Genomic DNA, 26,638 nt, shown 5'->3' with positions numbered 1-26,638 from the left:
ACCGCCGCGTGCCTGGTTGCTTCAGCATCGATGGAGATGGAGATATGTCACTTACTAATCCCACTTCCGGATAAAATACCGCACTGAGACAGTCAATTTTTATGTACTTGTGCCTTGTGGAAACTGCACATTTTCTTTATTTTTGGTAAATGATTCCTGTAATTTTTAAATAATGCATTTGATGTTTTGAATAAAATGTTTAAAAAAGATATTTTTGAACTCTGACATGATATAGTTGTTGGTAGTCAGAAACCAACTAATTTTGTAAAGGCCTGCCCGGTACATAGACTGAGACAGGGGTAGTTGATTTGTATCTTTGTACTTTCTGCTTTGCTCATCAGGGCCACCTTGTCCAGCACCACATATTATGAATCCCTCCCACAGCTTCCAGCTCATTTACAGAACCCCCTGGCTACAAGAAAAACTTTGCAGACACACTCAACCACGCTCTGTCAACTACCTTCAGCCTACATCCAGCACTCACCATTCTAGGTGACTAACATCTGGTTCAGCTCCACGTCAAACCCCATGACCCACTCTCACAGAACCTTGAAGCCTTCAACCTGACAACGCATTTGTTAGGCAAGATTGTGTGAAGTAGCCTTTGGGAGACTACAGCAACCTTGACACCCTGGCAATAGGAACCCAACCTTTGGTATAAGTCTGTACTACAGAGATTGTTAGTGTGGCTGAGCAGCCAGCTTATCTCAAGAGGGGTCAAAGTGAGCAGTAATGTTGCAACAGAGTTTCACAGTGATCCATATAAACACTTACACTCAAGTTTACTTAAACAAGTATTAATTTAACAATCAGTTATATAAGCCTTCTTTAGAAGGGAGCAAAACATGTAACAATTATGATACACTTCAAAACACACTTTCTCAAAATCAGATGATACCCATCGGGGATAACACACTTCCTACACCCTCAGGTGACAAATAGCTAGGACACGGACATTGATTTATCACTGGTACATTTAGAGCAATAATGAGTTTGGGGTGCAAAAGATAGAATAGAGGAATAAAACAATGGTTAACAAATAATGAATAAACTGGTATGTACCTTTTAAAACCTTCCAATGCAAAATAAATTAACTTCCTGGGGGAAAGGCAAAAGCACAAAGTCAGAGGCAGAAAAGTCTCTCAGGGAGCCAGGAGAGTCAATGTTAGTTCAACAAAGTCTAGGGGAGCTGAAGGTCTTTGCAGGTAAGTAAAAGTCTTTCACAATGTTTTTTACAAAAGTTTGTAGAAAATAAGATTTACTTAAAGGGGCACAAGCTGGGAGGCTTGTGAGGGGCAAAGCCTCAAGCAACTCTGCAATGGCAACCAAGACAAGTCTCAACTGAGAGCAAGTAAGGCTACACAACAAGAGGTAAGTCCTCTTAGGGTTACAGTACCTTTGGATAGAAAAAATGGTTCCAGCTGGCTTCTGTTCCTGTGTAGCTCTGCAGATCCTGCTGTTCCTGAGCCTCAGTAATGGGGACAAGAGGGAGGACTTCTGGGGACTCCTGCAACACAATGGGAAGGTCAGTGGCAGCCAAGGTCAAACTTCAACTCAGCGGCACTTCGCAGTTTTAGCTCCTTGCATGTACAGCAAATAGCAACAGCGCGGTTCTTGGAGACCACTTCAGACTTTTCTCGCATCTGGGGTTCCAGCACTCTGATGAGGTGGCTCCGGCTTGGTCAGTCCTGCTTCAGGAAAGTCTGGAGGATCTTCCTGGCGCTCATCTCTGACTTAAAAGTGATGCACTCCATTTGGTGTTCCTCTCCCCGGCACTTCAGTTGCAGCAGCAGAAGTACAGCCAGCTTCGAGAGGATGTCTAGGCAAGTTCACTTTGGGGGCAATTGTTCCCACCAACCCAAAAAAGGAGAATTTGTCCCTGCGGGGCTTCTGTAGTCGAAACTAATTTGGAGTTTCACTAGTGGTGTAGACACATCCATGGAGCTCTGAAAGTGAAAGCATGGGTGGAAGATTCTACATGTCTTTTTTTAATGGGATTATTTGTACTCCCCATTTTTATTTTATAGGAGCATCTGCCAATGTTTAGAAAGTAAAAGTGGCTGATACACCCCTTATCTGTAGGTCTGCCTCCACCAGTGCAGGCAGTATTGCACACTCAATCCTTAACCAATCCCTCACATTGAGAATCTTCCCGGACACCTTAAAAAGCTCCTACATCAAACGGCTCCTAAAAAAAAAACCTATGCACGACCCGACCCACTCATTCCCCAGAACTACCGGCCTATTTGCAACACCTGCTTCCTGGACAAACACATGACCCACACAACATACAAGCAACTCAGCCACTTAAGCCAGCAACCTCCTTTACCGTGTGATATCAGGCTTCGGATCCCTCTGAGTAACTGAGTCCGCCCTAGTGTCAGTTTGGGACAACCTAAGAAGAATAGCAGGCACTGAAAGATGTGATGTACTTATTCTCCTTGACCTCCGTCACCTTTGATACCATTGATCACACATTTCTCCTAGACAGGCTATACTCTTTAGGATTCAAAGACACAGACCTCACTTGGATCTCCATCTCTAAATCACTCGCAAATCATGATCCTCCACCCTTTCACCTATGCATCCCACTCAGTGCTGAAAGTGGTCCACAGGGAGCATCCCCATCTACCCATCTCATTATCAATTTGAGACCACTCCCCGCACTCATCCCCCTCCCACAATCTCTTTTGCTATAACTGTGCAGACTATACCAAGATCATCCTTAAAATACCCAAATCACCAGGCTCCACCCACCCAGGTCTGTCATGTTGCTCGGATATGGACCACTAGATGACGACCAACCACCTCATCCTCAACCCTGGGAAAAAAAATACTAGTCTGCGGAAATACGTTGGTGAAAAACCCTGGATGTACGATAGACACAGATTAATTCCTCTCCCAAGACATCAACTCTGTATCCAGAACCTGCTTCTTACTCCTGCGCATCTCAGGCATATCTTCCCATACCTCACTGATCTTCACAGAATTTCTGCCATCCTCTCCATCATCCTCTCCAGCTTAGACTATGCAAACTGCCTTTATTTAGGCGCACACTCGTTCCAGCTAAGGAAACTGCAAAGAATCCAAAATGATGTGGCCGCCTGCTCATTGACCTACCTCCCAGAGAACACATCAGCCCTACAATGAGAGTCCTCCACTGGCTCCCTATTGGTCGACTTACTACCGTTAAAGCCATGTGCATTACTCGCCATTCTATGCAAACCACCAGCCCAGAATTCCTCCAAGACAAACTCTGCCGCTGCTGCCCTTCCGGTACACTGCGATCCGGCGCAACTTTTCTCCTAGTTATCCCCCAATACAACAGCACCAGGCTGAGTGGATCCTCCGTCCAAGCTCAGACCATCTGGAACCCTGTGCCCCTCCACATCTGCAACACTGACAATTACCTAGCATTCAGAAAAGCACTCAAAACCTGACTTTTTCCTTCCTCCTCTTGAAAGTGTTTGCAGCGGCACACTGTGATAAACGTTGCCTCTCCCTCCGCCAGGCGCCCCCCACCCAAAAAACAGACGATCACAGATCACCCCCCACCCCCGTCCCTCCGGGCCTCCACCGCCACCCCTACCCGGACCACAAACTCCATCACCAACAAACAGGTTACCAAAATGGTTCTAGATAGGAGTGATTACATCCAGATGGAAGGCACTCTAATCGAGAATGAGCATCATTATTTAAAAATAGCAGTTTCTCCAACAGAAGATTTGATGAAAACTCTGCAGAAATTGTGCACCACAAGACTTCCTCAAAGTGGACGAAAACGTTGACACCTAGAGACTGCAGGTTACCTACTATATATGGATTGCCCAAAAGCCACAATAATAGTGAAAACCCCCCTGGGAGACCAATTGGATCTCTATGTGGTTCAGTTCTACAACGCTATGAAAAGTACATTGAAAAGGACATGCATGACCTAGCTGAACATTCTACTTCCTATTTAAAGGATACTATGGCATCTATCAACTATTTTGAACGAATTCCATTTGAATATGAGAATAGCCCATCAGTCAAATTGGATATAGCTGCATTATATACCAGAAGAAGTGCTTCCATGTCTGAAAGTAACAGTGCCTAGTGTTGGGCTTTCTAGCTTCTTTTAAGATATCCATGCATCTTTGTGGACTGTTGAGACTTCAGGAGCCAGGCTGCCAAGTTCGAGTAGGGCTGCGGGTGACCGTTAGTCCCTTGTGCTGGGAGAGTAGGTTGTACCGGCACAGGAGTTTGATGGGGTCGCACACCGCCAGTTTGCGCAGGTGTGGATACCATGGCTGTCTCGCCCACATAGGAGAAACTAGGATGAGAGTCATCGGTTCCATATGGATCATGTTCACCACCTTCCTCATGAGAGGGGTTGGTGGAAAAGTGTAGGCAAATATCCCTGACCAGTTCATCCATAGGGCACTCCCCTTGGAGCCTGGCTGGGGAACCTGGACACGCAGTCTGGGCATTGACTGTTTTCGCTTATGGTGAATAGGCCTGTTATGAGGAAACTCCACTGAGAGAAGAGGTGTTCTACGACCTCTTCGTGTAGTCGCCATTCGTGTTCCTCTGGAAGGGGAACTCTGCTAAGAGTCTGCTAGCGAGTTGAGTTCCCCCGGAACATGTTGGGAAGACAGGTAAAACGTCCGTTTGAGTGCCCTTTTCCAAACTTGTTGGGCAAGCTTGGACAGATTTGGAGAACAAGTGCCGCCCTGTTTGTTTATGTAAAACATTGCAAGTGTGCTGTCTGTAAGGACCTGCACTGATGGTACGATAAGAGGGGTTTGAATGCCTGAAGCTCTCCGAATACTGCTAGAAGTTCCACCAGATTGATGTGGTACTGAGCAACCATGCGATACCACAGACCCTGAGCTGTGTGGTTAAGGTAGTGAGCTTCCCACCGAATTAAGGAGCCATCTGTTGTGACGACAGCCTGAACCTCTGGGTCATAGAAGGGTTTCCCTTTTTTTATATTCTCTCTCATCCACCAGCAAAGATTTTGTACTAGTGTTGGCAAAACGACCACTAGATCGTCCCACTAACCACTTGCCTGAGAACACTGTTTCACCAACCACTCCTGCATGGGTCGCATGCGCAGGCACACGTGGGGAACCAGGTAAATGCAAGACGCCATCATGCCTAGCAAATGCACTGCTTTGCGCACCCTTATTTGGCGACCGGCCTGATATTGAGGAATTTGCAGCAACACATTTTGAATTCTTTCCTCTGACGGAAAGCCCAACCCCTCTTGAGCATTTTGGACAGATCCTAGGAACTGTTTCGAGGTGCTTGGCACCAGGCTGGACTTTTTCTCAATGGAGAAGCCCAATTGAAAGAGGAGGTTTATGGTTCTTTGGATGTTTTGTCTGCAAATTAGGGGGGGGGGGGGACTCCCCTGTGATGAGCCAGTCGTCCAGGTAAAGGTACACTGGGATTGCCTCCCTGCGCAGGTGCGCTGCCACCACCACCAGTACCTTGGTGAATACACTTGGAGCGAGGCTATTCCGAACGGCAGCACCTTGAATTGGTAGTGCTGGTTCGCCATCTTGAAACGCAAGAATCATCTGTGCGCTGTGAACATTGAAATATGCAAATAGGCATCTTTCATATCCAGTGCTGCCATGTAATCCCCTTTTTAGTAGGGGGATTACCTCTTGTAGTGTAATCATGCAGATTTTTTGTAGCTTGACATACTTGTTTGCAGGGCGCAAATCTAATACTGGGCGCATTGTGAGATCTTTTTTTGGAAGGAAGTAAGTTGAATAAATACCCTTGTTTACCTTGTTGGCTGGGTTGACCTCTATGGCGTCCTTTAACAGCAGAGTGTCAATCTCCTCGAGGTGGACCCGCTGGTGTTCCTGAGTGTGTACTTTTTGCTGTGGAGGGTGGTTGTGGGGGGGGGGGGGGGGCTTGAGTAATTCAATGCAGTAGCCGCCTGGATACTGTTGATAGCGCCCATCTGTCCGAGGTGATCCCCCTCCCATGCGTGGGTGAAGTTGGTAATGCCTGCCCCCCTACTGGGGAAGCATGGGAGGGGGCCTGAAGCACAACGCAACTGTTTGGAAGGTGTCGTACCACCTCTAGCAGGGCTGCCCCTTGCCCGCCCACAACCCCTACGCTGCCCTCTCGGGTAGCCCTGGGAAGACAGACTGGTTATTCCCCCACAATGAGCTCTAATTCCGACTATAGCTAGACCCTCTTTGGGAATTGTGGCCTCGAAAGCTGCAAAAATTACTGCGTCCCTTCTGTCCAGAGGGTTTGTTGGTGAGTTGCCCAGGGGATTTTAAAGTGTCATATTCATCTTTCGCCATTTTGAGGGCATCTTCGACAGCTTTGCCAAATACGTTAGGTTTGACCGGCATGTCCGTCAGTGTTGCCCAAGATTCAGGCTTAAATCCAGATTGTCTCACCCATGCATGCCTTTTAATGATTGTACTCTGATTATTCTACCGGCATTATCAGCCGCGTCAGTTAGTCTTAAGGAGGCAGCCAGGCACTGCCCTCCACTTGGCTGCCACTTGTGCTAACTGGGTTTTTAAAAGGTTCTGGTGCAGATGAGAGTAAAGCAGAAACTTTCTCCCACTTGTGGCAATTATAACTTGCCAAGAGGGTGGCACTGTTGGCTGTCCTAGCTTGATAAGCCGCAGAGGAGGCGACTTTCCTACCTAGGACATAAATCCTCTTGCTTTCTTTATCCGGGGGAGCCTCTGAGGAAGCAAGTGGAGTGCCCGCTCTGTTCTTCGTGGTGGTGACAACTAGGGAATCTGGTTTTAGTTGTCCCCTAATATATCAAGGGTCAGAGGGAGCGGCACGAAATAACTGACACTAGGATTTAAAGCACGTGTAAGGTTAGGGGTTTGTAGAGATGGCTGAATCCTGCGCTGAATTGATTTTAGTAGCGGGATGGACAGAGTTGCTGTCTTCTTGTCCCCCAGGATTTGATCTGCAAAATACTTGTCCTCTTCAACTTCCCGAGTATCGATTTGGAAGTGTTCAGCAGACTTGGCCAACACCTTGTTAAGGAGGGGTTGATTATGGACTGGAGAATCATTCATAGGAGGGTCCTTAGGAATTGGCGAGTCTAAAGTGTAAACGTCAGCCTCATTTTCAGTCTCCTGTTCCTCATCAACCGCGTAATAAGGGTTTGCATCCTGGTCTTCATCGAATTGAGGGTCGGGGTCTTCATGGTAAGAAACAGGGTCAAAAGGCTCCACAACAAAGGGCTCCATGACTAAGCCCTGAAAGGGGGTCTCAGTGGGAGACCTTTTAGAAGGGGGTTGAGGAGACAGGTGTGGCTTTGGAACGAGATGGAGCAGAGGTGGGAGGGCTGTTCCTATAACTTTGAAAATAATTTGGATCTTTTTCATAAAAGTTGGCCATAAAGGTCATCCTTTTCATTACTCTGTCTAGATCTTCAGAGCTCCATTCCTTGGAGCTTGGTATAGTAAAGGCTTGAGGGGTGAGGTCCATGTCCACATCTGTGGGAGATGTAACCTTGGTTTTAGGGGCAGCTAAGGTTCTTTTGTTTTGCAGCTGGTCATCCCCATGCTTCTCCTTAGGAGTGTGGGGAACTTTAGAGGACCTTTATGGCGTTTACCCCCTCCTCCATGGCCAGAAGTGGACTTTCCAGACTTTTTGGGGCCCTCCGCCTGGTCCGACACAGCGCGTCAACTTTCAAAGGCGGGAACTGACGCAGAGCAGTGAATTTTCGGATGTGGGATTAGTTGCGGAGCGTCTAGTCTCGGAAGTGGGTTGAGACACGGCATCGTCGTCAGACGACCGGGTCTCGGCAGTAGTTTTATGGGCAACACCTTTTCCGTCCGAGGACAGCTGGGACCTGTCGTGAGGCGAGCGGCAACGCCCAGAGGACAGGGATTCAGTGGACCGCTCCCTAGGTGTCAACCGTTGCCGAGCACTCGACACACGTGTTGAGTCCTGGCTGGGGTTAATGTGATTGGTGGTGGGTGTATGTTGCGCTCTTGCCGCCGGGTGTGGTCCCGAAGCCGAAGCTGCCCAGTTGCCCTTACCGTCAGATTTGGCAGCGTTGCTGCCATTGCTGAAAGCGCCCTCTACGTCCATGGCTTCGCGCTGCCTGGCGTAGTGGGCCCAGCGCCTCGTTGAGCGGTCGTTTAGGGTTTTAAGCCTGAAGAGCCTACAGGCCCGACAAGATACCGCGATATGGTCTCGAGGGAGACACAGATTACAAGTTAAATGTTTATCTACCCAAGGGAACTTTGATACATTTGGGTCAGAATTTAAATTGAGTACTTTCCATATGGTCAAAGTATGGAAGCGGGGCGAAAAATATGTAGGAAAAGGTGAATGTAACCTCTATGACCCCCCCCCCCTCCCTACTGACTGGGCAGAGGCAGGGCATGGCCTTCCAAGGCCAAGGGTCCTTCGCGACAGTCTCCTACGGAAGTCTCTCCGATCCTCAACGGCGTCGTTCTTCGGCGTTCGGTGGACAAAGGATAGGAAGAAATCTAACGAAATTGAAAGTAGATAAAGGCTTTACGTCGAAACGAACTCCGCACACATGCGTCCGACTAGAATGGCAGAAAAAAACTATCTGAAGGACCTAACCACATGAGGGATCATGGGTACAGGGGATGTCACACTAGGGATAGTATTAATTGCACACCCTATTTGACGTCTCTTTTCGTGTTTCGAAAACAACAACTGTAATACTCTGCAGCTTCCACTAGATGTCGGTCTATGCACAGCATACAAAGTTACAAAAAGTAAAGTCAATTTCACTTTACTGCTCTTGGAAACAGTAGTTTCACCAAGAGCAGGTATTTAAACCTTTGGGAAATGTAAGACTTCCCTGTGCCACTGCACTGAAGGTGCTGCGCGTCACAATGTAAAAAAATTATGCCTATGGAGTTTGTCAGACTCCAAAGTCAAAAGAAACAGTTCAATTCAAATAAAAATGCATGAGAGAGTGGGGAAAAAGGTCTCATCCTCAAGGATAAAAATTAAAAGACCTAAAGTCCAGCAAAAGAGCTGGGGGTCTCTAAGGTAGAAGGGAAGTAGCACATTTTTGAGAATTCTCCCTAACATGCTTTTATTGTGCAGACAGATGCCGATACTGGGATAGGCGCTGTACTATCAAAAATATATGAGAAAGGCAAGGAACACTTGATTGGATTCATTAGTCGCCAGCTTAAGGACAGAGCTCATGTGGCCCACTGTGGAGAAATAAGGATTCTCTGTTGTGTGGGCCCTAAGAAGCTGAGGCCCTAACGCTATGGGATCCACTTCACTGTGCAAACTAACCATAAGCCCTTAAAATGGCATGAAGGGAGAGAATCCAAATTTGCTCAGGTGGTCAAGAAGCCTGCAAGGGTTTGACTTCATCATTGAGCACAGGCAAGGTGTCCAACATCTCAATGCTGATGGGTTGTCCAGAATGTTTAACCAACCTGAACATGAGGCCCATCCAGGGGTTGATTAGTTCCCCATGTCCTTGGTCTGGGAGGAGAGTGTTAAGAAAGATTTCATCAATGTGTAATTTTCCCCCCACGTGTGCCCCCACCCTGAGCTTTTGCTCACTTGTTATGGGGAAACAGACACGTCCTTCAGACAGACAGTACTGGGAAACTAGGTTTCCCTTAGTCTTACACTATGTTGCCATTTCTTGGTAACTTTTTGACAGTGGACAATGTGCATTCCAGTACCGTGCCTTGGGGTCCTTTTTCTTTTATGGCCATTGTAAGGGAGAATTCTCAGAAATGTGCCAATTCCCTCTACCTTAGAGACCACCAGCAACTTTGCTGGATTTTGAGGACTTGATTTTTTTTAACCTGGGGAGAGTGAGACCCTTTTCCCCACTCATGTATTTTAATGCGATTTCTGAGCTTTGTGTTTCTTTTTGGTTATGGAGCCTGACAAACTCCATAGGCATCATCTTTTACATCATGTCACAGAGCACCTTCCGTGCAGTGGCACAGAAAAGTCTTTCAGATGTCCCAAGGTTTAAATACCTTCTCTGGGATAAACTACAGTTTCCCAGAGAAGTAAAGTGATTTGACTTTACTTGCATTTGTAACTTTCTAGACCCAGCACACACTATCTTACAATAGGGTGCTGGAGGGGTTAACTAGTATCCCCTTTTTTTCTAGCTTCTCATGTAACATTTTTATGTTTCCCTTTCCTCACTAAATGGCTGGTGGCAGTGATTTACTTTTAACTACTGTGGTGTGCATTTACCGCGGGCTGCGTTAGCAGCTGCAGTAAAGCACCGAAGGGTGCCATATTTGTCAAAATAGCCCCGGTCGTCTTTTTTCGCCATTTCTTTGTGGAAAGGTCCTTCTTGAGATTTACTCTGCGCGCCAAACCAGGTTTGGTTTGTTCACTTTGCCTTTAGTGGGATTCACGAGTGAAGCCTGCCTCTGGCTCCAGGGTGTCTGGGGTCGGCAGGAAGTGAGGGAGGTGCTTGAAACTTCCTGTGCTTAGTCTCCTAGGAGACCCAAATGCACTCTGTAGTGATTGGCCGGCTGACTGTGAGGCAGGGACAGCGATCCTGCTGGGTGACTGACAGCTAGGCTGGAATGAATGGGAGAGAACTGAATAAAAGGCGAGGCTTTTGGCTTGGAAGGCAGAGTCAACCATTGTACGAAGGAACCGAAGAAGTTGAAGAGGACGCCTGCTGCACCTCCTGGACCGTTGGTTAGCCCGGTGAAGCCCTGCTGCTGTGCTGAAACTCCAAATTCGTATTGACAGAAGCCCCTGCAAGGACTTCTCCCCTTGAGTTGGTGGGACCATTCAACTCCAAAGTAAGCCACCTGGACATTCTCTCGGAGCTGGTTGAATTTCCATAGAGTTGCTGCTGGAAACCGAAGTACCATGGAGATGAACACCAGATTGTGTACGTTGCTTTTCAGCTGGCCAAGAGCTCCAGGAAGATCCTACGGACTCCCTGGAAGCAGGACTGACGAGCCCGAGCCCCTCAGAGTGCAGGACCCCAGAAGCCAGAAAAGCTCATCGACAGTCAGGAACCGCTGTGTTGCTATTTGCGGTAGACGCAAGGAGCTGAAACACCGAACAGTGACATGTTTGAAGATTGCCGGTTGCGAGCGGTGACCGTCCCATTGCAGTGCAGGTGTCCCCAGAAGTCCTCCCTCTTGTCCCCATGACTGAGGCCCAGTAACAGTGAGATCTGCAGAGCTGCTCAGGAACACAAGTCATATGCTGCACTTTTTCTTCAATACAAAAGGTACTGTAAAAGTCTGAGAGAACTTAACTCTTATTGTAGAGTTGCTTGCATCTCCTACGAATCACAAGTCTAATGGCTTGTGGCCCTACACTGAATCTTCTTTTCTTCAAAGACTTCTAAAAAACATTGTGCAACGACTTTTCTTACTTACCTGCAAGGAAGTTTTTCAGCTCATATAGACTTTTGCCCATTGACTTTAGCTTAGCCTGTTCCACTGAATGATCCTTATTTGGGGATTTGAAAGTATTTGCCTGCTTAAGAATATTTATTGTCTCTTGTATGTTCTAATAACCTTTTCCTTTGACTTACTCCTAAATGATTCTAAATGTAACAGTGATATATTTATGTCCCCAGCACCCTAGCTATTGAAGTCACCTGAGGGTGTAGGTTGTGTTGGTGGGCCATCCCAAAAGGGTACTCATTGATTAGAGATCTTAAAAGTGTGTATTTTGTGAAATAGAGTGTTACTATTAAATTGCTCCCTTCTGAAGAAGGCTTATTCTAACAGACTGGCAAATTAATATTTTTTTTTAATCAAGAAACCGTGTGTGTAAGAGTTTATTTGAATGCTTGTCACTGTGAATATCTAACTCCCCTACAGCTCACATTGACCCCTCTTGGGATAAGCCTGGCTGCTCAATCACGCTACCAACCTGTGTAGTACAGACTTATACCAAAGGTTGGATTCCTATTGCCAGAAGGTCAGGGTTGTTGTAGTGCACCCAAAGGGTACTGCATACAATCTTGCCCAATACTGTTCCTGTGCAGCTCTGCAGATCCTGGGCCTCAGTCGTGGGGCCAAGAGGGAGGACGTTTGGAGGATTCCTGCACTGCAACGGGACAGTCGGCGACAGAAAAGGACCAGCTTCTATTCAGTGGCACTTCGCGGTTTCAGCTCCTCACATCAAAGCAAATAGCAAAACTGTAGACTCTTGGCTGTCGAGATGGGCTTTACTTGCATCTGGGGTCCAGCACTCTGTTGAGGTGGCTCAGGCTCGGTCCGTCCTGCTTCCTGGGAGTCCGGAGTATCTTCCTGGAGCTTTTGGTCAACTTAAAAGCAACGCACACAATCTGGTGTTCCTCTCCCTGGCTATTCAGTTTCAGCAGCAACTGCAGTGGAAATTCAACCAGCTCAGAGAGGATGCCCACATGCCTCATTACCTTACTTTGGAGTTGATTTATCCCACCAACTCAAGGGGAGAAGTCGCTCTTGCAGGGCTTCTCTAGTCGAGACGGAGCTTCAGCATAGCAGCAGGGCTTCACCGGGCAAACCAATGGTCCAGGAGTTGCAGCAGCCATCTCTTCCAATTTCTTCTTCAGATTCCTTCGTCCAGTGGTCAACTCTGCTTTCCAAGCCAAAAAGCCTTGCCTTTTATGCAGGTTTCTCCCATTCATCCCAGCCTAGCCGTCAGTCAGCCAGCCGGCCGATCGCCTAGGAGTGCATTCCTGTCCCCTAGGAGAGTAAGCAAAGGGAGTTTCGGACACCTCCCTCGCTTCCTGCCCCAACCAGACACCCTGGCCTCACTTGTGAATCCTGCCAAAAGGAAAAACGAACAAATGGACCAAACCTGGTTTGGCGCGCAGAGAATCTAAAGAAGGACCCTTCGACAAAAATTGCAAAAAAAGAAGACTGGGGCCAATTTGACAAAAACGGCACCCTTGGGTGCTTTACTGCAGCTGCGGTAAAGGCACACCACGGTAGATAAGTAAACCACTGCCACCAGTCATTCATCGAGGAAAGGTTAACAAATTTGTTACACGAGAAGCTAGACAAAGAGGATACCAAGTAACCACTCTAACATCCTATTTTAAGATAGTGTTCTGGGTCTAGAAAGTTACAAATGTAAGTAAAGTCAATTTCACTTCACTGCTCTTGGAAACAGTAGTTTATCCAAGAGAAGGTATGTAAACCTTGGGGAAATGTCAAAGACTTCCCTGTGCCACTGCACTGAAGGTGCAGTGTGACAATGTAAAAGATGCCGCCTATGGAGTTTGTCAGACTCCCCAACCAAAAAGAAACAGTGCTCAAATCACATTAACAATACGATAGTGGGAAAAAGGCTCTCACTCTCTCCAGATAATAAATTCAATTCCTCAAAAACCAGCAAAGTTGCTGGGGGTCTCTAAGGTAGAGCGGAATTAGAACATTTCTGAGAATTCTACCCAACACACCTTGGCCTTCAAAGTAAACACAGGCAGCAATGGACCACAGACAGGAAATAGATGGGAAGGGAGCGGGTGATTGAAAAGTTACAGCACCAATACCAGAGTGGGGGACAATGCACGCCCCAACCTGGTACACACAGGTTGAAAATAACAGCTGGGAATTTGCCACGCCATCACTCCTAACAATTAGACGGACAGGCAAGAAAAAATATGCCAACCCCATACGACAACTGTAGACATAGAACAAGAATTATAAGGACTAAGACATATAACCCACTAACCGAAAAGCTCAGATTTCTGCATACCTAACTCGCACAAAAATCCACACAACCACCTTCTCGCTCAGCAAACCGCATGCACTTCACCACACTAACGCACACATAAGTCGCACCAACAGCACACAAGGACTCACATCGATACGATATTCACACCCAAGCTCAGCGCACAGTGAAAACCGAACTGAAGCTGCCAACAGGACACCACCTTTTTTGCTTTCCTACCCCCTCTTCACCTGACTAACCCCACCCCGCCTTTTTGTTTGCAGATCCACCCGAGCGCCTGGGGACCAATTCTGTTGGCGACAGTGTGCAGTATGAATACCTTTAACATTAACATGATCAGGTCCTAGCTAAAGCCATTGGAGATAAGAGAGCAGTACTTTGAGTACAATGAGACAGCTGATGCACCACAGGAAATGGTCTGGAACATCTTCAAGGCGGTCATGAGGAAGCATTTAATGGCACTTACGGCAATTAGGGACAAACTAAACAAGGGGTCCATTCCATAGTCAATGAATGACGCTAAACTGGTGGGGTTTCCTGAACAGTGCAAGGACCCAGTATTTCCAGTTTTATGTCGTCCGAGGGCACTGATAAATTTGGATGCAAAACTGTACACAAAGATACTGGCATATTGGCAGACAGACTAACACACTTGCTACCGAAACTAATTTGACAAGATCAATCGGGATTCATATCAGTTGAGCAAACGTTTGATAACACTCGCAGTATCTGCCATTTAATAAAGAAGACGGGTATGACCCAAACTCCAGCAACGCTAGTGACATTAGACACGGAAAAAGCATTTGACAGGGGTCGAATGGTCCCAGTTATTGTGCACATTTGAACATATGGGGTTTGGTATGGGATTCATCCAAATGGTACGGGCTAGTTATAATTCACCAACTATTTGCATTACTCTCAATGGGATGTTGTCAGAACAGGCGACACTGGAACGGGGCACCAAACAAGGTTTCCCCGTTATCTCCACTGCTATATGTATTTACCTAGAACCTCTATTGGTTAAGATAGAGGAGGCGGACCAGGTGAAGGGAATAATAGCGGGAGAAGCACATAAGGCAATAGCGTTTGCAGATGACATGTTTGTGGCACTGTCAGATCCGGAACACTGCCTACCAGGGCTTATTAAGGAATTGGAAGCATTTGGGGCAGTATCAGGGCTAAAGATAAACAGGCAGAAATCAGTAATTTTGAACCCATCTGTAAACCCTGAGATGATAGATAGGTTGGTGTCCAGAACGCATCTAAAAATTACGGAAAAAGGAATTGCATATTTAGGGGTAACCCTTATGAAAACGATAGGGCAAATGTACGGGGAAAATTACCTGCAACTACTGGAAAAAATTAAAACCGATCTCATGAAATGGAATCCCCCAACAATAACATGGTGGGGGAAAATGACAGCAATAAAGATGGTGGAACTACCGGAACTTTTATATTATTTTCAAGCACTGTCCATCAGGGTGCCAAGGATCTTTTTCAGATCCCTCAATAGAGCTATAACGTCATACATTTGGAATAAGAAACCCCCAGGGTGGTGATGTCCACATCAATGACCCCAAGGAATCGAGGGGGCTTCGCGCTTCCCCCCCCCCATTTTCATAGGTACTATGAAGAGGCCCAACTACAGGTTATGAGACAATGGTTAGCAGAAAGCCAACAAAAAGTATGGGCTCGATAGGGCGGTAGCGGGATCTTCCATCTCAGGGCTCATGCGGCTAAATAAACAGTATAGACAACCTAATACTAAGATTAGTGGGATAATTGATGTGGGGGTGGAAGTATGGGACTCGGCAGTTCAGCGAGTGTCTCCAACGATGAACCGATCCCCATTTTACCCAATGTTTGGGAATCTGGAATTCCAGGCGGGGATGGAAAAAGGGGCATTTAAAGCATGGCTAGGGGTGGGATGCCAGAAGATACAGAATATGTATCAAGGGCAGGCCGTAACGACCTTTGAGGAATGTACGTGGGATATAGGGATAACAAGAGGGATAAGTTCAAATGTAACCAACCGGAACATTGGTTAACTAACCCAACTATCAAGGTGGCAGCTAGAAGACAGCCGACTGTCTTTAAAAGGTTATATAACTACTCATACAGCCTCAATAAGTCTGGTAACAAACCTCTATATGTACTTGAATGAGCATGAAGAGTTAGTTCAATGGAAATACATGTGAAAATGGGAAAGAACCTTGGGGGAGACCATTCCAAGAAGACAGTGGGAGTATTTGTGGGGAGCCATCCCGAAACTAACCCGCTCTATTTAGGTGAGGGAGATGTGGTTTAAAGTGCTTCTACAATGGCATTACTAGACACCCAAAATAATTCACGTAATGTTTCCCTTGGCATCAGATCAATGCTGAAGGGAATGTAAGGCGGTGGGGGGACTAATTGCATCTGGAGGAACTGCCCGGTGCTACAATCATACTGGGCTGGGGTGAAGCAGCAGATGCAGGAGAGGTTTCAGGTACTGGAGCTATAGGGGGGAAAAGGTCTGGATGTGTGGGCTGTGGACCCAGGGTTGAAAATATTCACGAATACACAGAAACGGATTTATGACCCTGCTGATAACGGCATGGTTGGTGATAGCACAACAGTGATGTTTTGATTGTCTTCTCTTTTTTCTTTGTACTGTGCGAGTTATTGAAACCAATAAAAATAAGATTTAAAAAAAAAACACAGACCAGAAGAACTGAATGGGTAAGCCTGATGGTGCAGGGAGACCAGGAAGCATCTTGCTGGTAGCCTCCACATTACATGCTATAAGGGAACCCAAGATGCACAATTTCAGAGTAGATTACTCACTGAAACCTGGGGTGGGAGAAACATTCGAGCATTACAGGAGACAAGCAAAAAGTAAAAAATGACCAACAACCATTTTGAGCTTGAATCACAGTTGCATTATGACACAATGAAAGGAAACTTCTGAAAAGGGATTACTTACTACTCTCTTGATGTCTGGCATCCGGGACTGAATGCGTTTGAACTCAAGAACCTTGGTCTCATCCACATCCTCCTTCAGTTCCCAAGTGCTGTCCTCATATGGCAAAGAGCACCACTTTACCAAATAATAGATGACAGCCTGGAAAAACATCCATGAACGAAAAATGAACATTTGAGGAAGACCAATGGAAAAGAAACACAGAAGTTCACTACAAACAAAAAGGGAAAAGAAAATGAAAGCAGCATATCAAAACTCAAACAATAAGGCACTATAAAGAGGTTTTGTGAGTAAAGCGTGCCATAACATGCCATTCTAAAAAGTGACCGAATGATTTTCAATGAGGTCTGCTCTGTGCTACTTGTGTACAATGTATTGCTCTGATGAGAATCTGGGGTGCATACCAGCCATACTCTTCCTGCATCTAACAGAGTTTCAATTCCTTTTTTTTTTTTTCTTGTCCGAAAGAAAGGTTCAGCTTACTTTTGTTACTCATTTCACTTGTGGCCTCTATATGAGAAAGACTACTATGGGACTTTGAAAGCTAAAACATTGTAACACATTGGTGTAATATTTTCAGTTAATCCAATAACAAATATAAAAAAATAGGGTGTGCGATTTTAAAAACATGTCAAGCCTTTCTTTGCCCACAATAAACAGCAAAGAGTGAAGCCTGCTGAAATAAAAGGCTGTGCATTAAATGCTCCAAAAATCGGGTTGGATTTGTCCACATAGGACCAGTTCAGATTAACTGCTTTGTTCAGTGTGCTCACTATCCCCCATAAAAATGGAAGAGACGCCAGAGTAGAACAATCAGGTCAGTGGCCAGAGACAGGAGAGGAATTGAAGTACAATTCAGGGTATAAGCGTGGTTCTCTAGATACACCTAAAACCACAAATGGTGGTATTGAAAAGCTTACTTATAGAAGCATTCCAAGCAGAGCCCATTACTTGGAAAAAAAGTAATGATGGATGGGCCCACTGATGCAGAATACAAACTTCATTCGAGGCAAAGTGTCAGTGGTCACCTCACCCTACAACCAAGAAAAGGAAAACTTACATCCCCATTTAAATGTTATCAGTGTTACCTAGCAGCCACCTCATACCACCCATTATGAACCTGCTACTGCCCTTGCCGCCACTCTAATGATCAAAGATGAGGTAATTTTATAGGGGAAATTGTCCAGCACGCACCTCAACGCAGGGGGTGTGAAAATGTCCTTCCCTCACCTCTCCATTATCTTTGTCAATGCTGTGAGACTCCTCCAAGATACGGTCCACCTCAACATAGTCTGGATTAAAGGGCTCCTCGTCTTCATTGAAGTAGAGCCGCATCTGCGCCATCTTGGCTTTGAAGCGTTTCAGTTTCTGGTGGATGCGCTTGTCCTTTTCCAGCTGCTCAATGGTAGCCCACTCGCAGTGCAGGTATGAGCTGAAGGAGACAGGGGAGTTAAACAGTCACCCACAATCTGATGGGGATTCTGCACACAGTGTTTGTACATGTTTAGGGCTGAACAGATAACCTAATAACCATATGGCATTCACGGAGGAAGAAGCGAGAGAAGTGTTGATTGATTAATGAACATTTAGCTTCATGAAGATTATGGTGCTCTTAGACTTCATGCTCCCAACTCCAGTACTGTTAGGGAGTGCCTATACCACAGGTAGGATCAGGAAAAATGATACACAGAAACATCTCTGTCACAGTAGTGAATACAATGCAGTGGCTCCTCCATAAAACAAATCCTCCAACTTACCAATACATCAAATGCCTCATCCCAATTTTCTTTTTTTTACTGAAATACTGGATTGAACATGGCCTTACACTCCAAGGGGATGGGTGTGTAGGTGTTGCAAAGGATGGAAATCTAGGACATAAGGAGCTGAAATCACCACATAGACATTTTCTTCCTTTGTGGTCCTGATCTTCCACCTCACCAAGAGGTTGCAAATTTGACTTTAGAGCCCAAACAGGTTGAGTGGAGGAGAAAGCATATGCAAGGCCTTGGTTCAAGCAAATCAGTATTGTAGGACTTGCTGATCAAATGTGCCATCCTCCTTAGAATATCAAAGTATTGTTTACAAAAAGCATCACAAGTGCAAGCAGCCGAAATACAGGATGTAGGCTGTAGTGAGCAGAAGGCAAAATGACATACAATCCTAATTTTCTATCCTCGGTATATCATTTCTGCCCATGTGCAGAATCACAGACCCTTAAATAATTTCATATTTAAAAAAATAAGGGAATGTAACTTCCCCCCTGCAACAGTATTTTTGCACCTTGTGTTGGTTTGGATGTACATGTGCATAAACCACTGTGTAACAGAATATTGCAACGTGTTTACTGAGTCTTAAAAATGGGATTTGGATGGAATTATAAAGGAACTAGATACCACCATAACCTTTATGCACCTCACATCTTGGTCCCATGAGTAGACACAAACTTATCACCATCAATCGTATACCTCCTATTGATTCAGCTTGCTAGTTGGGACCCTTGTTAAGATGGTTTCTAAACTCTGGCCTGGTGGACAGAGTTTAGGAGGCCATCCTATTTATTGTAAACAGGGGGGAAACTCTGCGAGTTCAGCCAAACCAATTAAGGTAGCATGGAGGGGGTCTAGGCTTCATCTCAGGAGAGGTGAATGGGGATCACACAATGAAGCAATCAGGGATTACACTTAGTAAGTATAAAAATACAATATTATTGGCCAAAGGACACCATAAGAATGAACAGAGCAGGTAACACCATCACACAATTCTATTAATATAAAACATGTGTACAGTCACTGTTAACAATGCAAAGTAAATAATTCACACTCACCCAATACCGGAAAGGGAAGGTCAGAAATTAACAATTGCATCAACAGTTCACAGGAATAGCAACCCTGACTTACTAAGCACAAGTCGCCTGGGACCTTGTGCCCAAATATTCAAAGTTCTCAAATAGTTTTATAAGTTGAGCGAAAGTTATGGAAATTGTCCTGTGGATGTGAACATTAGTCCAGAAGAATGTCCAAGGAGTTTACTTGAGAGTTAAATACTTTCCTGTCTTTTGAAAGGGTTTCAGAACAAGCATTACCAAAGCCAAGAGTTATTAAACAAATCAAGTTCTTCACATAGCTTTAAAAGGGTGGCTAGTAGGGAACCAGTAATTATCCTTACTACTCACCCATATTCATTTTTCCTCAGACTTGGCAAGTCGATTGAGGGCTGGAGGTAGGGTTTCCCACTGTTGGTTCCAGTCGAAAATGCACAGGAGCTACGGGTGCAAGTGAAGTTCTGGTCAGGGTTCAGGAGCAGCGTATAACTCCTTCCAGTGGAAAAAACGCAGCAGGTACTGATGCAGGACTTAAGGCACTCTGAGAGGGAGGAAAGCCGGTTCCAGTGACAGCCACCGATGAACAGGGACAACAGGTGTCTCAGTAGTTGCAGGCGTAAGAAGCCTTCTAGTTCCAGACCCGTTGATGCTGGGATGACTACACTTCGCAGGAATGCGACCTATCTGAGTAGCCTGAGGCCACCAAAGTTCTGGGCGAAAACACACAACGGCAAGGCTTCAGATGCGGTAACCCAAAATAGAGTTGGTCAACCCACCGGTTGTCCCAGGTACACTTCGGAAGACTCCAAACTGCAGGGCCATGAAAATACTTCTATACTGGTTGTACCCACCAGTTCAAAGGGTTGAAGCACCAATGAGTTCCTTCAGAGATCAGTAGCCAGACAGGTCTCCACCAGGACAGCAGCAAGGTTTGGTCGCCAGGCCTCTTTCGGATGGGCGTACAAGTCTTCCTTCGTCTCCACAGCTACACAAAATCCTTGGCTTCTCTTCAGATGTGCTGGGAAAGGCTGCAGGACGGAAACTCAGCCCAAACAGAAGATCTGCCCCACACACACTCCAGCAGTGGTCCAAATCATGGACCACCGTTGGTGAAATTCATGCATACACTTCCAGACATCCTGAAAACACAAATGGCCTGCACTAGCCCACGAAAGGCGCCACTTTCCCGGGAAAATGCATGACCATAAATGGAAATCCCTGACCTAGCAAGGCAGGAAGAAAGCCAAAGAGCAAAATGGTCAAAGAAACACAGTAAACACGAGAAGGCTAACTATAAATACAGTAAAAAGCGAGCTTCTGCCACAAGCTTGTCTTTAGGCACATTTAAAAGTTACCAACAACACTTTCAGTGTAGGACTAGGGCGATACAAAAGAATCCCCATTGCACTGCATTGTGCAATATGAAAGTTACCCAAAACAGATAACGTGTGAAAAGAAAAGGAAACAGTTTTCCCAGCAGTGAGAGTGTGAAGGACTAGTCAGTTTCCCTACAACAAATGAGCAAAAAGCTATGAGTGAAGATGAATGCTTCACTTCAAAGTTAAAAGTGAAGCGAAGATGTAAAAGTTTGGGCATCCACAGACTGGAGAAAAAGTTGCCCCCCCCAACATCCCGCTAATTGAACTCGTGATTTTAAAAGAAAAATCAACTGTTCGCCGAATTATTCTCCGTAAAACATCAAATCTGGTACAGTTGTGAAAAAACTAAAATGAGAAAATCTAAACCCTTTAGCAGAATATCTTACATGTGACAATCTCTTTGTAACCAGTCAATAGCTTAATTTGCATTTTTTCTCCAAGGAAAACTATGTGAGGTAGGATGGGCTGCACATTAATCCATAACAGACACACTAACACACTGTTACAACAAGTGTCTTTCCTGTTTGCAGCATTAAAGATATTTATTCTGCAAAACTCCATCTGTCCACATCAATAGAACACATAGCTTATTCATTATGTCTTGAACACCAACACTCGTTTTGGAGGCAGGTAAAGCATTTTAGTTTGATTTACATAGATCAACTGATTTATTTTAGGGGGGCACAGGTCAGCCCATAAGGCTACTAATGCAGGGGCACTGTGTCCCCTTTCATTATTACCTGTGTTATTTGTACGTAAAAGTGGCGTGCAGCAGGGGTTCTTTGCATTTTGAGTACCATATCTTCACAATGGCAGTATCATGTGGTCTTAGTGCTACCCTTTAGCCAGATTGCTTTAGGCTGTCTTTTTGATCTCAGGTCAGGAAACGCCATATAAAAGGTCATGCGCCACAGTCTTCTGGCATTGGGTGGCTGAATTGGTAAGGGCTGGGTTTGGGTAAAATATAGCACAATAGTTATTAGAGCATGTCCCCTGCCACCAGCCCTGACTATAGGGCCGTCTATGTGCCTAAAAAGTCACAAGAGCAGAGAAAGGGGGCTACTAGTTATCCCCCTTAGCACGCCACATAAGGTGGGGTGTGCTAATCTCTTGGAGTATAATATTTTAGAAGGGAGACAGTAGTTAGAAAGGATAAGTAAAGAATCTCAAAGAAGTACCCAAAGGGTTTCCAGCAACACTGCCCATAAGGAGCGGTGTGCTGTAAAAGTTAAACAAAAGCCACACACCAGAGTTCCAAAAGTCAGAGCAAATGAGAATGATTGAGTGGAAAAAGACTCCACTCATTAATGATAGAAAGAAAAAGGTCCAGAAGGCCAGAAAAAAAGTGCTTGGGGTCTCACTAGGAGAGGGGATGAAGCACACTCATGATAAATCTCCCTAACACTTACCGTGAGTTCGGTTGCTCCTTTGTTGCTGGAGTGCTGATTCACGTGTTTGCCCACACATGTTTGCCCAGGCCTACCGCTTGTGCGCATTCAGGGAGCTTTGCCCTGAAGTCCCTGGACCCTTTTTAAAAAAAACTTCCCTTTATTGATTGTACAACAGGTTAAACATTCCCCCACACCCCCCCCCCCCTCATACCCATCCCCTTCGGCAGCTTGGAGGTCTTTCACTCGTTGCTTTTGCTTCCCCTTTCCAGTTAGTTCAAGTCCAGCAGTTTTAGTCTTTGGGGGCACCATTGTGCTCTGAAGTCTCCCCTCAGGAAAGTCAACGTGTCCCCCCCCCAGACGGATGCACATTTCTGGAGGTCACTGTTCATAGTGTATAAGGCCCATTTCAGGGAGATCCGTTCCCATATTTTCCAATGCTATTCTTGTTTGGTTGGGATCTCCAGGCTTTTCCGTTTCTGGGCTAGGAGAGTCATTGCTGCCAGTGTTAGAAATGTCCTTGCATTTCCCCTTCCCCCTGCATCTGTCTCGGTCTCTGTTTCCTTCAAACCTAATAGGACATGTTTGGGGTCACCTTCTTGCCTATTCCCAAAAGCTTGTGCCTGGAGGACCTCCGCCCAGAAAGGCTTCATCTTTGGGCGGTCCCACCAAATATGTGCGGCTGTACCCTCTTCCCTGCAGCCCCACCAGCAGTCCTTAGAAACTAGGTACTAGATACTAGGTAGATGCGCCAGGGTATAATGCCATCCATAGAGGTATTTCTACCACGCCTCTTGGAGTTGTGCTGCCCTTGCTACCTTCAGTATTTTCCTCCAAAGCCTTTCCCAATCTTGATTTGCAATCTCTTTTCCCACCATCTTCTCCCAGCGTGCCATGTATGGCCACCTCTTTTGGGGGATGCCTCACCGAGTTGTCTATATAGCACTGATATAAGGCCCTTAGACCCGTCGTTCATTAATAAATACTTCTCGAGGCGGTTAGCTGGCGGGTAGTGGCCTGTTTGGACTAACCCATTCATAACCCAGAGCCTATTCAGAAAATACCTGCGTCTCTCCCCATCCCCCACGCCGAAGTCGTGGGGGATCTTTCTTTGAAATATTTCACTCTGTCCCCTATGAACATCTCTAATTTTCCTACAGACCCCACCCTCATTCCATCCCTCGAATGCTCGCCTTTTTAATCCTGGTGTGAACTCCCTATTGTTGAGGATCGATGTGAATGGAGATGGAAAGGTTGTGATCCCCTTCTTCACAACTTTATCCCAGGTATCAACCAGTGTCTTGGTGATCGCAATCCTATATATATTTGGGCCTGCTGTGTCGTGTAAGCCATAGGACCTACCCAAGGTCATGTTGTGCCACTGCCCTATTCATCTGCTTCCATTGCTTTGCATCCCCTTGGGAGAACCATTCCAGTAGCACACGCAGTTGCGCCGCCTCATGATATTGGGAAACGTCAGTCCTCCCCTCCCCTTCAGTGCTTCAGTGTCATCAGGAGAAGACGGATTATCCTTGATCTTTCCCTCCCAAACGAGATCCCTAGTTGCCTTCACTAGCTCCTTGAAAAACTTCTGGGGGACATGTAGGGGGGAAAAAGAAAAAAAAAAAAAGCCTGAAATAGGTAAAGTAGCCTGGCTAGTGTGATAATTTTTACTGCTGCCATCCTGCGTATCCACAAGACCATACGACCTCTCCATAGCAGGTAATCCTGCCTAATAGCCCTTAGTGGGGGTGGGTAATTAGCTGCATAACACTGCGGCAGGGTAGGGGTGATTTTTGACCTCCAGGTATTTGATCCATGCCGGGCTCCACACGAATGCGGTTGTTTTCAATTTCCCAACCTCCTTCCCCACAGTTCGGTTCATCAGTTCTGACTTGCCCTGGTTAATTTTCAGTCCTGAGGTACACCTGGGAAAAGCATCTCAGTTTGATTCGCCCTTGGTCTCGCTTTAGTAGGTGCGTCTCCTGTAGGGCTAGCACAACAGGGCTCATTCCCTTTGTCAATCTCTATAGTTTTTGTCTTTTGAGAAGGTTAAGCCCTCTCACATTATGGGTCATACATCTGAACCGGTTAGGTCACCCCCGGTGCCTGCCTCCCCTTAGTGCTCGACTAATCCCTCCCCTTGGAGAGTCTCTCTCTCACACACCTTCCCTCCTTGCATGAGCTCCCTACCTTGCTCCGTTGTCTGAGATTTGTGGTTCCCCCGCCACACCCCTGCTGCCTACCACCCCTTCCCCTCCCCTCTCCCTCATCCCCTCCCCCAACTTCAGGATGAGCAACTTTCTCTTGCTCCTCCTCCTCCTCTTCCTCCTCCCCCTCCCCCTCCTCCTCCCCCTCCTCCTCCTCCTCCTCCCCCTCCTCCTCCTCAGGCCTCCGAGTGTCCATCACCTTCTTCGGTGCTCCCCCAGCAGGGACCACTCACAAGGTTGTGGTCTGATTTTGTTCTCCATCTGCGGCGGTTCCTCTTAGGGTGCGGGGGGGGCTGGGGGGTTGTCCCCTAATCCCACTTGAAGTGGGTATTCTGCTTCATGAGGGGAGGAGACCCGTTTCTGCACTCGAGTGCAAATAGGAGACTGAATGGGAAGGTCCACATGTATTTAATGTTCCTTTTAGTTAGTTCCCTCAGGATGAGTCTCCTCTTAGCTAGGGTACCGATTGCCAGATCTTGAAACAGCACGATTTCTTGGCTTTTGTAGAATACTGGTTCCTGCTGCCCCGCCGCTCTGAGTACCGCTTCTGTCTGTATCTGGCGAATGCCGCTATGACGTCTCTTGGTCAGGCGTTGGGGCCCCTGTTGGGACGCCCTACTCTGTGCACCAGGTCTAGCTCCACTACATCGGGGACCCCGAGTTCACTCAACAAAACTTTGAGACCCACTGAACAGCAACTCTCCAAAATAATTTTTTGTTCAGAACTATTTTGTTTCCCCACTTGGGCTTTAGTCGATTTTCTCACCAAACAGCTGTTCCCCCTCACCTGGCATGTCCACCACCTCATGCTGAACTTCAGGGCGAAAGTCTGTACACTGCAGCCACGGCTGCTGCCAGAAGACTCCTCAATTTTTTTATGCTTCAATCCGGCTTCCACCAGGTCCACTGCAATATTAATACTGTGATAGGAGGCTTCTTCACCCTACCGAACTAGCAGCAGCGCTTCCTTCTGTTGCTGCTCCGGCAGATCCAGCAGCGGCGCCAACCTGTGCCACATCTCGGCCAATGAGTTGGCCGCCTTAACCGTCATCGTCCCCACAGTCCGCACCTTCTTGCCAAAAGCATCCTGTATATGGCCCTCATTGTCCGGGGGAGTCGCACACTTACGCTGGCTACGCGCCTTACGACTGGCAGCCGTGGACACCACCGACTCTGGCGTGGGCTGAGACATGAGGCACTTCGGGGTGGACTCCGGTGCATTAAACGTTTTCTCCAGGTGGCCCTTGACCGCAGGTTCTGTGAAAGGATGGTCGATCATGCGCAGGCCCTCCTGCCACATGTGGTACAAGATGGGGATAGAGAAAACCGTCTCTTCCCCATATGATTGTATGGAAAACAGTCTTTTCACTCCTCCGGCGTAAGGCCAAACTCCTGGCACGCCTTGGCCATCATGGCTTGAAAAGCACACACAGCGTGCGGGGGAGAGGGCTGCGCAGGACTACTCTGGGAATCCACCTCTGGGTCCGTATCCCACGTGCTGGCCCTTGTGAGGGACACTCGTCGCAGCGGCTGGCAGGGAAGGGCCGGGACCTCCCACCCCAAGGGCTCCACCGGGGTATGAGGCACCGGAAGCCGTGCATCCAACTGACCGAGGAGGGACTGCAGCGTAGACAGTACCTGCATGTAAAGTAGGGAGTGCAGGTTGACCAACGGGTACTGCAGCGGAACCACGCCCAAGGCCGCCCTTCGTGGATGGAACCGCTGGCTGCAGGTCCAACACTGAAGGGTCCAGGAACTGCTGACACTCCTCCGGACTTGATGACAAATCATAGGTAATCAAAAAAGGTGTATATGCACTTGTATTTTTGTCCCCTTTTTAAATGAAATAATGCTTTTCCCCCCTCTCCCTTGCTGATCTGTTCTATTAGCACCATGCACCTGGCCACCCTCTGTCCTCCGGGCCCAGGTACCTGTTTAACCTGCCACCCTCGCGCACTGCCTCTGCGCCACCCTTTGCACTGGGGTATACATCTCTGTACCCATACAGTCCTTCTCCCCCCGCCCCCATTTTCTTCCTGCTCTTATCAGACCTACCCTGTCTGCTGCCTTAAACCCAGCACTTGTCACTTGCTGGCTGCACTACCACGGTTTGTTGTCTTTAATTTTTTTTAATTATTTATCTGTTTCTCCTTTGCTCCACACTTTCCACGTCTCCCCTCTTCCATGCACTTTTCCCCTCCCCTCTCCCATGC

General features: G+C 46.8%; 1 protein-coding gene across 8 annotated transcripts in view; it reads right to left on the bottom strand.

Annotated features, from left to right (window-relative positions):
• CHD8 (chromodomain helicase DNA binding protein 8) overlaps positions 1 to 26,638 on the bottom strand; it is a 1,687,145-nt gene that overhangs the window by 1,246,368 nt on the left and 414,139 nt on the right. For all 8 annotated transcript variants that reach the window (XM_069633907.1, XM_069633913.1, XM_069633911.1 and 5 more), the window contains exons 9-10: positions 17,858 to 18,059; positions 16,631 to 16,768 (exon numbers count right to left, since the gene is read on the bottom strand). In XM_069633907.1, the coding sequence (XP_069490008.1) occupies positions 16,631 to 16,768; positions 17,858 to 18,059 (340 nt within the window). The remainder of the gene's footprint in view (positions 1 to 16,630; positions 16,769 to 17,857; positions 18,060 to 26,638) is intronic.

This window comes from Ambystoma mexicanum, chromosome 13, assembly GCF_040938575.1.
Source record: "Ambystoma mexicanum isolate Mex_15411 chromosome 13, UKY_AmexF1_1, whole genome shotgun sequence".
Taxonomy (NCBI): domain Eukaryota; kingdom Metazoa; phylum Chordata; class Amphibia; order Caudata; family Ambystomatidae; genus Ambystoma; species Ambystoma mexicanum.
The sequence above is the reverse complement of the archived record's forward strand: the minus strand, read 5'-3'. Positions and strand labels throughout refer to the sequence as shown.